This window comes from Salvelinus alpinus, chromosome 14 (assembly GCF_045679555.1).
Source record: "Salvelinus alpinus chromosome 14, SLU_Salpinus.1, whole genome shotgun sequence".
NCBI classification, from domain to species: Eukaryota; Metazoa; Chordata; class Actinopteri; order Salmoniformes; family Salmonidae; genus Salvelinus; species Salvelinus alpinus.
In genome coordinates, this window is record NC_092099.1 from 29886535 (window position 1) to 29901571 (window position 15037).

At 43.9% G+C, this 15037-nt stretch overlaps 1 protein-coding gene across 2 annotated transcripts in view; it reads right to left on the bottom strand.

Annotated features, from left to right (window-relative positions):
- Positions 1–14263, bottom strand: part of LOC139538733 (protein DOP1B-like) — a 53966-nt gene extending 39703 nt beyond the window's left edge. Inside the window, exons 1-9 of one of the 2 annotated variants that reach the window (XM_071341123.1) lie at positions 13782–14263; positions 7939–8113; positions 6648–6829; positions 6293–6463; positions 5972–6161; positions 5517–5615; positions 5196–5319; positions 3733–3836; positions 3409–3520 (exon numbers count right to left, since the gene is read on the bottom strand). In XM_071341123.1, the coding sequence (XP_071197224.1) occupies positions 3409–3520; positions 3733–3836; positions 5196–5319; positions 5517–5615; positions 5972–6161; positions 6293–6463; positions 6648–6829; positions 7939–8076 (1120 nt within the window). In that variant the 5' untranslated portion in view covers positions 8077–8113; positions 13782–14263. The remainder of the gene's footprint in view (positions 1–3408; positions 3521–3732; positions 3837–5195; positions 5320–5516; positions 5616–5971; positions 6162–6292; positions 6464–6647; positions 6830–7938; positions 8114–13781) is intronic. The other variant, XM_071341124.1, reaches the window with a different exon arrangement.
- Between the last annotated feature and the right edge of the window lie 774 nt (positions 14264–15037).

The following is a 15037-nucleotide window of genomic DNA, read 5'->3' on the forward strand; positions in this document are numbered from 1 at the left end:
GCATCTGGTCGTCACACAGGACTACTAATAACTCCTAAGTGGAGACTTTCTATCATTTCAATTCCATGCGGTCACTGTTAAGCTTGTCCACTAAAGCTTAACAATGATGTCACCTATTGCCCACCAGGTGTCCTTAAATAGTTACTCAATGAGCTTGACACCTTGATTAAGCTAATTTCCTGACGATGGCTCACCGCTCTTCGTACTTGGCGACTTCAACCTCATTTCTTTCCAACTCTCTCTTTCCCCTCCTTGCCTCTTTTGACCTCACCCTTTCCCAGTCCCCTCCCACTCACAAGGCAGGCAATATGCTTGACCTTATCTTTACTTGAGGCTGTTTGCCTACTTATCTCACTGCAATCCCCCTCCAGGTCTCTGATCCCTACTTAGTTTCCTTTTCTGTCTCCCTTTCCTCCAACCATAGCTACACAGCCCCTACCCAGATGATCATGTGCCATCGGAATCTTTGCACTCTCTCTCCCACTACTCTCTCATCTTTCCCTTCTGCTAAATCCTTCTCCCTCCTGTCTCCTGATTCTGCCTCTTCAACCCAACTCTCCTCCCTTTCCGCATCCTATGACTTGCACTAGAGGTCGACCGATTTATCGGCATGCCCGATTAATTAGGGCCGATTTCAAGTTTTCATAACAATCGGTAATCGGCCTTTTTGGATGCCGATTATGGCCGATTACATTGCAATCCACGAGGAGACTGCATGGCAGGCTGACCACCTGTTACGCGAGTGCAGCATCAAAACGACCTGTGGCTGCAAGGAGCCAAGGTAAGTTGCTTGCTAGCATTAACTTATCTTATAAAAACAATCAATCTTAACATAATCACTAGTTAACTACACATAGTTGATGATATTACTAGGTTAATTAGCTTGTTCTGCGTTGCATATAATAAATGCGGTGCCTGTTAATTTATCATCGAATCACAGCCTACTTCAATTTCGCCAAACGGGTGGTGATTTAACAAAAGCTCAAATGTACCTAACCATAAACATCAATACACTGAAGTATATATATTTTTAAACCTGCATATTTAGTTAAACGAAATGCATGTTAGCAAGCAGTATTAACTAGAGAAATTGTCACTTCTCTTGCGTTCAGCGCAAGCAGAGTCAGGGTATATGCAGCAGTTTGGGCCACCTGGCTCGTTGCAAACTGTGTGAAGAGCATTTCTTCCTAACATAGACTGTAATTAATTTGCCAGAATTTGCCATAATTATGACATAACATTGAAGGTTGTGCAATGTAACAGCAATATTTAGACTTAGGGTTGCCACACGTTCGATCAAATACGGAACGGTTCCGTATTTCACTGAAAAAATAAACGTTTTGTTTTCGAAATGATAGTTTCCGGATTTGACCATATTAATGACCAAAGGCTCGTATTTCTGTGTGTTTATTATATTATAATTAAGTATATGATTTGATATTTGATAGAGCAGTCTGACTGAGCGCTGGTAAGCAGCAGCAGGTTCGTAAGAATTCATTCAAACAGCACTTTACTGCGTTTGCCAGCAGCTCTTAGCAATGCTTGAAGCACAGTGCTGTTTATGACTTCAAGCCTATCAACTCCCAAGATTAGGCTGGCAATACTAAAGTGCCTATAAGAACATCCAATGGTCAAAGGTATATGAAATACAAATGGTATAGAGAGAAATAGTCGGCGAGTCATAATTCCTATAATAACGAAGACCTAAAACTTCTTAACTGGGAATATTGAAGACTCATGTTAAAACGAACCATGTTAAAAGGAAGCTTTCATATGAACTCATGTTCTGAGCAAGGAACTTAAATGTTAGCTTTTTTACATGGCACATATTCCACTTTTACTTTCTTCTCCAACACTGTGTTTTTGCATTATTTAAACCAAATTGAACATATTTCATTATTTATTTGAGACTAAATAGATTTTATTTATGTATTTTATTAAGTTAAAATAAAAGTGTTGATTGTTCATTGTTCAATAATTGTCATTATTACACACATACATATTATAAAATCGGCCGATTAATCGGTATGGGCTTTTTTGGGTCCTCAATAATCGGTATCGGTCAACCTCTAACTTGCACTGTACCCTTTCCTCCCGGTCGGCTTGGGAGGAAAGGGGACTAAACTTCCGGACGACCTATCAGCCTTTCACTCCCTCCTCTCTACCTTTGCTTCCTCTGTATCCACTGCTAACTCCACTTTCAATCACTCTAAATGTCAAGCTTCTGCCTCTAACCCTAGGAAACTCTTTTCAACCTTCTCCCTCCCTAATCCTCCACACCCTCCCCCTACGTGGATGACTTTGTCAACCACTTTAAAAAGAAGGTTGACGACATCCGCTCCTCATTCACTCAGCATATTGAGTCCACTGGTCCCACTCACACATAATTACCCTACGCCTTGACCTCTTTATCCTCTCTCTCTCCCGATTAAATCCTGCGACTAGTGAGATCCGGCCGCCAGACAACTTGCCCACTCAACCCCATCCCCTCTCCATATCTCTTGAGACCTTCTCCCATTCCTCATCAACTTATCCCTGACCACTGGCTGCGTCCCACCGGACTTCAAAATGGCCTGAGTCGCTCCCCTGCTCAAAGCAACACTCATGACTCCTCTGATGTCAAAAACTACAGACCGGTATTCTTTATTTTATTTTCAAAACATTGAGTGTGCGGTCGGTCTCTGACCAACTCTCTTGCCATCTCTCTCAGAATGATCTTCTTGACCTTAACCAGTCAGCCTTCAAGATGGGTAACTCAACCGAGACTGCTCCTCTGTGTCACAGAGGCTCTCTGCACTGCCAAAGCTGACTCTCCTCTCTCATCCTCCTAGATCTATCCACTGCCTTTGACACCATGAACCATCAGACCTCCTCTCCACTTTCTCAGGCTAGGCGTCTCAGGCTCTGCACACTCTTGGATTGCATCCTACCTGGCAGGCTGCTTCTACCAGGTGACGTGGAGAGGATCTGTGTCTGCACCAGGTGGTGACACACATCTTTGCATGCCTGACAGATACGCTGCCCACCTGGTGTTCAACCTTCCAAAGTTCTCCCATGTCACCCCGCTCTTCCGCACAATCCACTGGCTTCCAGTCGAAGCTCGCATCCACTACAAGACCATGGTACTTGCCTACGAAGCAGCAACAGGAACTGCCCCTCCATACCTTTAGGCTATACTCAAACCCTACACCCCAACCCGAGCACTCTTCTGCCACCTCTGGTCTCTTGGCCCTCCAAACTATGACTGTGATATGTGGTTGTCTCACCTAGCTATCTGAAGATGAATGCACTAAATGTAAGTCGCTTTTGATAAGAGGGTCTGCTAAATTACTAAAAAGTAAAATGTAAGGAAGGGGAGGTGTGTGTGTGTGTGTTTAGGCCTGAAGGAGGGGAGGTGTGTGTGACTACCGATCTCTGGCTTATCCATGAGGCTGATGATGATGCGGAAGGGTCGGAGATAACCAATCACGCTCTCCGGGTCTGCCTCCACATCCTTCTGATTCAGGATGTTGATCAAAGCCTAAGTACAGAGAAACAGAGTACATACATACACAAGGTTACACCACCAGGTATTGACTGAATCCAAGGTCACATTGTTTCTATGTTTTCGTATTTGAATGAGTGACTTGCATTTAAAGGGCAGGTGTTTTTCGAGAAGTCCTTTGTGAGGTTTAATCCTCTGTAACAGTATGATTTATATAACTGCTCAACAGTAGTGTTAGTGTGTCTGACCTGCACTAGGAGTTCTCTGGAGTGGGTGTTGAAGTAGAAGGCTGTGTGTTCCTCCATGGAGATGTCAGGGTCTGCTGCAATCATACCCCCCTTAATGTCTGTGCCTGGCGAACAGCAACACACACACACACACTGACAGATAGTAATTTACAGTGCCTTCAGAAAGTATTCACACCCCTTGACTTTTTCAACATTTTGTTGTTACAGCCTAAAAAGAAAATTGCTTAAAAAAAAAAAACACCCCATAAAGTGGAATTATGCTTTTCAAAATGTTTACTAATGAACTACTAATAACACTGGATGGTGTATAAATACATCAAGTCACTACAACGATACAGGCTTCCTTCCTAATTCAGTTGCCAGAGAGGAAGGAAACCGCTCAGGTATTTCGCCATGATGCCAAGGGTGAGGATGGATCAACAACATTTTAGTTACTCCACAATACTAAACTAATTGACTAAACTAATTCCAAAACATGTATCCTGTTTGTAACAAGGCACAATTTTTTGTCCTTAATACAAAGTGTTATGTTTGGGGCAAATCCAATACAACACATTACTGAGTACAATTCTCCATATTTTCAAGCAAAGTGGTGGCTGTATCATGTAATGGGTATGCTTGCAACCGTCATGGACTGGGGAGTTTTTCAGGATAAAAAATACATTGAATGGAGCTAAGCACAGGCAAAATCCTAGCAGAAAACCTGGTTCAGTCTGCTTTCCACCAGACACTGGGAGATGAATCCACCTTTCAGAAGGATAATAACCTAAAACACAAGGCCAAATCTACACTAGTTGCTTACCAAGAAGACAGTGAATGTTCTGGAGTGGCCGAGTTACAGTTTTGACTTAAATCTACTTGAAAATCTATGGCAAGATCTGAAAATGTTTATCTAGCAATGATCAACAACCAATTTGAAAGAGCTTGAAGAATTTTGAAAAGAATAATGAGCAAATGTTGCCCAATCCAGGTGTGGAAAGCTCTAAGAGACTTGCCCAGAAAGACAGCTGTAATCGCTGCCAAAGGTGCTTCTACAAAGTATTGACTCAGGGGTGTGAATACTTATGTAAATGAGATCTCTATTTCATTTTCAATACATTTCTAAACATTTCTAAAAACATGTTTTGTGTGTAGAAAATAAATACTTTTTTAATACATTTTGAATTCAGGCTGTAACACAACAAAATATTGAATAAGTCAAGGGGTATGAATACTTTTTGAAGACACTGTATAATAACAAGGCATACATTTTTGTCTCTTTAATGCAAGGGGGAAATAATTGAAGCTATATGGATAAATGTATTACCTAGACTTTAACGACATTAGCTACTAAAGCAACTAAAGCTATTATTAGCTACACAGTGAACTATATTCAGGCCTATTGCTAGACTAGGACTCAAAGCCATAACTTCATTGCATGTGGGTGTGTGTGTGTGTGGTGCATGTCTATCCACACGAGCTACCTAGCAGCCAGCCGTAGAGGCGTCTGTTGAGGGACATGTCTCTGCGGAGCAGCGTGAGGGAAGCAGCAGACACCACTGTGATCATGTCCTCCCTGGTCATAGGAATACTGCCTTCTGTTGGGTCCTGAGAGAACAACAGGTACAGAGGGGGCACAGGGAGGAGGAAGAAGGAGTTAATGAAGAGGGAGAAGGAAACATTAGCAGATGAAGATAGAGAGGCAGAGAAGGAAGAGTTGGAGGAGGAGCGAGGGGAAGTGGAGGAGCAGGACAGGGTGGATAAGCTGAAAAAGGTGAGGTGGTGAAGGAGGAAAAGTTACTCACCAGGCAGGTGGCCAAGGAGAAGAAGTATAGCAGGATCTCCAACATGTTCCTCTGCACCAGAACATTAGAGTCCTGCAGAGACAGACACAACGCCTTCATCTGGAAGAGAGAGGAAAGTAAAGGGAGATACCTAGTCAGTTGTACAACTGAATGCCTTCAACTGAAATGTGTCTTCCGCATTTAACCCAACCCCTCTGAATCTGAGAGGTGTGGGGAGCTGCCTTAATCGACATCCACGTCTTCGGCGCCCGGGGAACAGGTTAACTGCCTTGCTCAGGGGCAGAATGACAGATTTTTACCTTATCAGCTCGGGGATTCGATCCAGCAACCTTTCGGTTACTGGCCCAACGCTCTAACCACTAGAGGGAGAGAGAGGTTCTACAACATATCCAACATGGCAGACACATCCCGACACTCATACTCATATTAACATGTGGAAACACACATCAACTCACCACCAAGCGGTTGTTATAGCCCAGCATGCATCTCTGCTGGCGCGGTGGGGTGAAGCGGTCGAAGTGTGTGACGATGAAGAGAGAGGCGGGTAGCCGGACCAGAGGGCTGACCAACACACTGCCCCACAGAGCACCATAGAACACTTGCTGGCCCACTAACAGAGACAGCCTCAGTAGCAACGCATCCGTCCTGGACAGAGAAGGGAGAGAGATCAAAGTTTAAGATAGTGGGAAAAGGAAGAGGATATGTTATATTATGCAAATATTTATGGGAGAGCTATTTTTAGCTCTGTTTAGATACACAGGTACATGTGTGCGTACCTGTCGTAGACATCAGCTCCCTCCTCCAGGCCAGGCAGTAGTCCAGTGATGAAGGCCTGTAGGCTGGGCAGTAAGGCCCTCTGTAGGGGGAGGTAGTAGCGCTCATACAGCGTCAACAGGGCTGGCTTCACCGCCATCGCAGCATGGCCCAGCAACGGGAACAGTCCTGAGCTAAAACACACACGACAGAGATCAATACAACACACTAACTCATACAGTACAGGTGAACAACACACAAATCCCCCCAAAACACACTAACATTGTTCAATAGGCCTTCAAACAAATCAGGACAATAGAGAGGCATGTACATGCACACACACAAAATGGGTTAGACTGGTTCGCACGAGTCCCACACCTGTAGATGAAGAGGTCCTTGGCCAGCCATTTGGTGCCGATGATCTTGAAGATGATCTCATAGGTCTCTAAGGCCTTGAGGTGCACTCCACTGGGCAGGGCCGGGTGCAGACACTGGGCCAGACGCTTCCCAATGATCAGCCTCTGGGGCAGCAGAGAGTAGCGCAGGTTACTTTGCAGGGCCTAGGGGGACAGACAGTGAGAGATATGCCAGTGGTGCGTGTTAGTGGTATGTGTTTTAATGAATATCAATGAAGTTCGTAATTCATTGGTAATTATTGTATAATTACCATGCTACTTTGTAATTTGCTTTGTTTACTTGACATATTAATGCTAAAGTGGCCTGAAATAATTCTCATTCATTCACACATAGCACCTAGACACACACAGATCAACACACGGCCATTCTACCATAACACTCCTTAGCAAACATCCTTCTTCCTAAAGCAGGGACCTACTAGTGTCCAAAGTCCCACTTGGGTGGAGCAGGGGACAGAGTGAGGCCATGTATTCTGGGCTATTGAAGTAGAACAATTTACGAGAAACTTGAAACGGAGTGCCTGCAAAAGCAATCTATACACACTATATGATAGGTCAATAAGAGTTTGAATAATGTGTTTGGTAAATACATTATTCAGTGAAAGGGATAGTCTATCAGCCTCTCCATTGAATGATTGGGGGATAAGTGAATGAACACTGATGTAGGATAATTTTTAGAAACTCAATTGATAGATTGGGAATGATTTCCATCTCCCAGTCCACTGATCCTGGAGCCAGATCCAGATAGAACCAGATGCAACCATGGCAATGCCAGCAAGGCCAGATAAGTGACTGCAGGTAGTGACTGGGCTCAGAGCCAGAGAGTCACTCACACACAGACACACGCCCATCAACTCTTACACACATATAATATGCATGTTGTTGAGTTTAAAATTGCCGAAAGTAGCAAAAACGATTCCTGCTTTGTTTACAGAACTGTTAAACTGACACTTCCGCATGCAAATGCTCTCAATGCAAACCAACATACACAAAATACCTAATAAAACATTAATGGCAATACACTGATCAAGAGACCAATGGCCTGTCTAACTCATCAATGCAAAAGAATAAGCAGTGCTCTTCTACTCTGACAGGACACGAACACAGAGGAAATGCAAATCAGGATGGAAATACAACTGAATGCACCACTGAGTAATTTCATCTGTCACACCATGGGTGCAACTCAATAGTATAGAGTGTCTGGATGTCTGACCTCCAGACTCAATATATTGTACCAGCCTTGCCATCCATACCTTGTTGAGTTTGCCCAGAGAGGAGATGAGGTCAGCCCACTCGCTGGACGACTCAAAGTTCCGCAGGGCTTTCTCGATGACCGCTGCGTAGCTACGGTAACGGTAGTCATTCTGCAGCTCCTGCTCCTCGGGATCCATGATGCCTCACTCACGCCCCAGCATGCTCAGCCTGTGTCTGGGGAAAGGAAGGGGAGCAGAGGAGGATAGGGAGAGAGGGGGAGACAGAACAGAGAATTGTTGTCAGACATTAATCCCTACACCAAAATCATGTCCAATAGGCTACATGTACTTGAAATGTTTTGATACGGTGTAACCTAATGAACACAACCCTGAACCCAGATCTCTGTTTGTAGCATGTTGCAGAGGGATTTTTCTTGCAAACGTGGTTTGATATGCTTACAGTCACACGTGCACACACACACATGCAGGAATCACAATGTGCTCAATCATGATTGGGTCTGCTCTGTGCTGGTCTGCCTGGCCTGTCTTGAATTCTGAGAACGATGGGAGAGGGAGGAGTGTGTACAATAGACAACTGGTATTTAGGACACAAGGCGAAGAATTCCTGTTTACCACATTTACACGTGCTCCCAGAGGAATAAACATCAGGGCCCATATTCACAAAGTGTCTCCTGATAGAAGTGCTGATCTAGGAGTAGTTTAGCCTTTTAAATCATGATGAATAAGATGGGAGCACTCTTACTCTTGAGATGATTTGTGAATACTGGAGCAAGTAACGCCCACAGACGCTTGCTATGACAACCAGTGGGATAGCGAGTCCTTTGAAAGATCTCAAATGGAAACCTCATCCTCGATATGCAATAAACAGGCTTAATGTCAATAAAACCATTTATTCAGCTAGCAAAAATATTTGGTTGAACTGCATTATGATCAGATGGCTCTTCTGCAGTGGCATAGTTGTTTTGTGTGTGTGTGTGTACTATGCCAATGTAATAGAGCAGAGAGAGGGACTAACATACAGGACAGGATTAGAGCAACAGAGACATCTGGACTCACTTTGGGAGCGAGAGAGAGGCTTTAACATGGGCAAGCCTGCCCAACACGTGCCTGACAACACACACACGCACACACAATATTATGCTTATAAAAACACAATATCATGAGTTCCCTGGTTGTTTCGTTAAAGACACGAGCACTGCCACATGGGAGGAGTCTCATTCTGGTCACTCCATGTCAGTACAGTAGCAGGTCAGCTTACCTCTGGAAATAATTCCTCCTTTAACAGAATAACAGCGAGGAAGCACTATAAAACTCAATGCCTTGAGCCATGGAAACAGGAGAGAACATGGTGCTGCTGAGCAACAATAACATGGCAGCCAGTAACCAAGTCAGAGTAAATGTCAACGACAAAGTGGTTTACCAATACATGCTCTACCCTAATCACTCTGTCTGGGGTATACCTGCGCACACCTCAAGCTCAGAACCCATATCCCTCCCCTCTATATGTGTAACAACCTAGCTCTCTGTGTCTGTGTCTTAGAGGCTGTGTGTGGATAGTGAGATCACAGGCACACTCAGTCGATTGATTAAATTAGGGCCATCTCAGGTCAACATCTCTAGTCTGGGTTCTAATGGACAGGAGGGGCTGCTTTTGTTTGTTTGCCAGCCTTACCATTCTTTATCTGTCTGTCTCCTCCACAACATTGATCTTCAAAGTGTTTCCTGGAAACAAAATGAGCAGACACGCCGACACACACATGGATTGACTTGATAATTGACTAGGACTATCTCCTTTAAATCTAGGCCTATTTCTGTCTCTGTTTCTCTCTAAACCTTTATCTCAGACAAGCTTAGGGTTTTGTAGACAGAAAGGTTGACAAAGAGACAGACGGGAAAGTTTGCCGATGGCACGACGGTGGTAGGCCTCATCACCGACGATGATGAAACAGCATATAGGGAGGTCAGAGACCTGGCAGTGCGGTGCCAGGACAACAACCTGTCCCTCAACGTCAGCACGACAAAGGAGCTGATGGTGGACTACGTGAACCGAAGGGCCGAGCACGCCCCCATTCACATGGACGGGGCTGTAGTGGAGCAGGTCAAGAGCATCAAGTTCCTGTGTCCACATCACTAAGGATCTATTGAGGTCCAAACACACCAACACAGTCATGAAAAGGGCATGACAATGCCTCTTCCACCACAACAACACCTTAAGATCCTCAAAATGTTCTGCAGCTGCGCCATTGAGAGAATCTTGACTGGTCTAGTCCATTACTGGGGCCGAACTCCCTGCCATCCATGACCTCTATACCAGGCGGTGTCAGAGGAAGGCCCTTAAAAATTGTCAAAGACCCCAGCCACCCAAGTCATACTGTTCTCTCTGCTACCACAAGGCAAGCGGTAACGATACACCAAGTTTGGAACCAACAGGACCCTGAATAGCTTCTACCCACAAGCTATAAAACTGCTAAATAGTTAGTTAAATAGTTCAAGTTGCACTATGCAGACATCGCGCTGCCATTTTGTGGTTGCTAAAACTCTAATAGTTTGCCTAATTTCAGTTTATGTGACAAAAATAGCTAGTATAGTGTAGAGAATCATTGTACCATTTAAACCACTGTGAAATATATTTTCCATAACCAAAAATATTGTTGTTTCATCTGGTGTACAAAACCGAAAGCAAAAGACACAAAAACAAAACTTAAGGGGAAGCACAGTAACAGTGCACATAGAACAGATCTACCGCTTCTTAGACTTGCTTTCAAGTGGAATTATAGATCTATAACTCACATTTCTATGTCAATTTGGTCAGGTCACCCAAAAAGTTACATATTGCCACTTTGACCAACTAGCTACCAGGACTATCCACATTGACCCTTTTTGCACTAACTTTTTTTGACTCATCACATACACTGCTGCTACTTTTTCACTATCTGTCACTTCATTCCTAGTTATATGTAGATATCTATTACTTCGTACCCCTGCACATCGACTCGGTACTGGTACCCCTAGTATATAGCCAAGATCATCATTACTCATTGTCTATCGATTATTACTTTTATTATGGGTTTTACTTTTCTATTATTATTCCTCTATTTTCTGTCTCTCTGCATTGTTGGGAAGGGCTCGTAAGTAAGCATCTCACTGTTAGTACACACCTGTTGTTTACAAAGCATGTGACAAATAAAATTAGATTTAATTTGAATTGGAGTAAGAGAGTGAGAGAGAGCGAGAAAGAGAACGAGAGCTATAAGGAGGAGTATTTTATCACTGAGAGGGGAATCCTGGCTTATGAGTAGGCAGAAGTGACGTTGACAGCAACTTACACATCATGTCCTCATCTCCTGACCGACATTGAATAACACACCCTCACCCACTAAATCCTGCAAATCACTCCCAAACTCAACGCATTACAAAGATTAACTGACTTACTACTTTGGTACATACACCTACACCTACACACACACACACAGTATGACTTTAGCCTGTACGTGAACTGACTGACTATAGTCTGTCTAGCTCTGGTCAGATAACAGAACAGATAAGATGTGAATTGACCATTCTCTATCACAGCTGTGGCCATTGGACTAGAGCCGACCCCAATTAGTCGACTGGTTGATTGGTTGAGCTCCACTTTAATACAGATTCTGGATCAGAACCTCTCCTTTAAGAGGCTGGGTCAGTACTATCCCCAAACTTAGTGAAAAGGCCAGTCTCATTACAGCTGCTGACGCATCCACACATCTTCAGTCAGGTTCATTTTTTTTCTTTCCTTTCTGCCTCACTCTCCCAACTTCTGCTAATGTGGTATGTTCTCTCCTGACAGAGAAGTAAAGAAGAAAAGGGGATACCTAGTCAGTCATACAATTGAATGCATTCAATTGAAATGTGTCTTCCGCATTTAACCTAACCCCTCTGAATGAGAGGTGCGTGGGGCTGCCTTAATCAACATTGGCGCCTGGGGAACAGTGGGTTAACTGCCTTGCTCAGGGGCATAACTACAGATTTTTACCTTGTCAGCTCTGGGATTTGATCCACTGGCCCAACACTCCTACCTGCCAGGCTACCTGATTTTTATGCCATGTGAACACGTCAGGTGCAGAAATACAGGCTGCCCTGCATAGCACAACCTCAAGCCTGTCAAGTGACCTACTAAAACCCTCTGCAAACACATTACCCTGTGGATACAAATATCTTTCACAAAACTGATTTTATTAGCTTCCTGGAATATTTATCTAGTCATAAACTAATGTTTGAATTCAAACAAGGAAATGTAGATATTTAGGCCTACATCGTGTAAATACTCAAACACATTGCTGTGTAGCCCAAAGTTGCACTTCAACACACAATAATACCTGGAGCGGCCTATCAGACACTCATTCTCCATCTCATGAACATGCTGATAGGGAGCTGGGAGTGCTCGTGGTAGGCCTGCAACGTTTGCTCCTGAAGGGGAAAGGAGACTGTGTGTTTAGAGGGTGGACTCACTACCAGCTGATTTAGGGACACAAACCCAGTAGGAAATGCAAAGAGATATCAGTCACCTGATTGTGACACCAGGAAACTGACTACCATATAGCATATGACTACCGTATGCCTTGTGAGACAAGGCCTATAAAATGAATAGAACAGGCTAGAACTTCTAGGATGGGACAGACACTGGTGTTAAAGACTGAGTCATGGCAGCGCTATGGCTCTGAATGTGACTCTATAGACCTGACTGCATTATGTAAGATGGCCTCATCAAAGAGCAAATCGGGGATTTCCATCTGTCTGTGTGTGAGAAAGAGAATGAGAAGGAGAAACGATTTCATCCAATTAGATGTTGTTGGCAATGTATACTGAACAAAAATATAAATGCAACGTGTAAAGTGTTGGTCCCATGTTTCATGAGCTGAATAAAATATCCCAGAAATGTTCCATACACACAAAAAGCATATTTTTTGCACAAATTTCTTTACATTCCTATTAGTGAGCATTTCTCCTTTGCCAAGATAATCCACCTGACCGGTGTGGCATATCAAGAAGCTGATTAAACAGCATGATCATTACACAGGTGCACCTTATACTGGTTACAATAAAAGGCCACTCTAAAATGTCATACAACACAATTCCACAGGTCTTAAGTTAAAAGGGAGTGTGCAAGTGGCATGCTGACTGCAGGAATGTCCATGAGAGCTGTTGCCAGATAAGTGAATGTTCATTTCTCTACCATAAGCTGCCTCCAACGTCATTTTAGAGAAATTTGCAGTGCATCCAACAGGCCTCACAACCGCAGATCACGTGTAACAATGCCAGCCCAGGACCTCCACGTCCTGCTTCTTCACCTGCAGGATGGTCAAGATGGCCACCCGGACAGCTGATGATACTGACGAGTATTTATACCTGTAATAAAGCCCTTTTGTGGGGAAAAAATAATTCTGATTGGCTGGGTCTGGCTCCCCAGTGGGTGGGCCTATGCCCTCCCAGGCCCAACCAAAATTCTGCTGCTTCTTCATCTTTCCAATGTTGTTTATAAAGCTCCAGACTCAGTGCAACAATGTTACAATAACTGAGATTGAATGGTTGTTGATGTTGCAGAGAAATAATTAAAATAGCGTGAACGCGGCACTGCATCATGTCCCCGTTGTCCACCGAGTCAAAGGAATTAGGGTAGCACTATATTTAGATAATATTGATTCACAACAGGAAAACGTGAACTGGGGAGAAAACACAAGCCAATTAAAATGGAAACATGGTGATTTCAATGTGCTATATCCAGTGATTTATAGGCCTATATTATTGGCTACACCCCGTCAATTTGTATTCTCACCAAACCGGCACCTAATGTTGCGGTAAACAAAAAACACGAGGTGCATCATATGGGTGCATCAATGACTCACCAACTGCAAAACAAGCTCGGGTTTGAGCTGACCATTCGCGTGCGTCCAACAAATTTCACTAAATCCGGGGAAACCGACGAATGTTAACGGTTCTGGGTGTAGCGTCCGTTCTGTAACTGAAGCTTTGAGAAACCGTCAACCAACCGTTAGGGGGGGGGGGGGTGCGCGTTTCCAATTTCTCTCCTGCAGATCATGCTAAACGCAACAGTGTGGAAAGCCCAAACTCAGCTGATTCACAGAGAGCGATTGGAGCACGGAGAGCGCACTTCCTGATCTTCGGAGGGGTGGGGTGTGGAGCTCCTTGACAGTTCAGGTGCAGTATTTATCTTCACAAGCTAAAATCCCCTCACAATGTCAGTTAAAAGTATTCACAATTAATGAATAAGCGATTCAGCCGTGTTAGGTAAACCTGTTTCTTGAGTTCGGCGTTCAAATCAGAAATGATGTATCTTTTCTCACTGGCACCCCCGGTGTTGGTACATTCCAGGATATGCGACGTTTACAAACCTCTCACTTCACTGTCAGATATTTGGTCAAAGCTGGGGTAAAGAGCATTAACAAAAATAACTATCTGTTTATTTGTTATTTAATAATCATGTATTACATTTAACAGTCCTTTTTGAGACAATGAAGTGACTTGTTTAATCAAAGATAAGACTATCTTATAATACTAGCTATTCAGTGCACAACCTAGCCTCTGGCCCTGTAAACAAATGAGACACATTAACATGGTTGTTTAATGTAGGGTGGCAAGGAACCTAATGGTTAGAGCGTTGGCCCATAAGTAAGGTCACTGGTTTGAATACTTGAGCCAACAAGGTGAAAAATATATAATTTGCGCCGTACTACTATGGCTGTCCCAGTAAAACAACATATTTCACTGCACCTGTAATAAGGTGTACAGGTGTGTCCAACCCCTCCGCGGGCGTCCTAGTCCCGTTGGTATAGGTAATGTCAGACTTCACCCAGCCCGGGCAGCAGGGGTTTAGCTGGATCCTCTCTGGGGTGTCTGGGGTGCCATCAGGCCTATTTTGGACAACCCATAGCCAGAATTTGGCCAGCCCTTGCTGACGTGGCAACAAATCACTTCATCAGAGCCACTAGCTCCTCCTCTGCGATGTCATTTCTGGAGGTCCGGAGAACACACATGGAGAGGAAGAGGCTCATTGCACATGTCACTGGTGGCGAAGAATTTGGTTTAGAGAATGTGTTCTACTTGGCTGCCGAAGGATGCAGGGTCACCTTCTGGACATAGA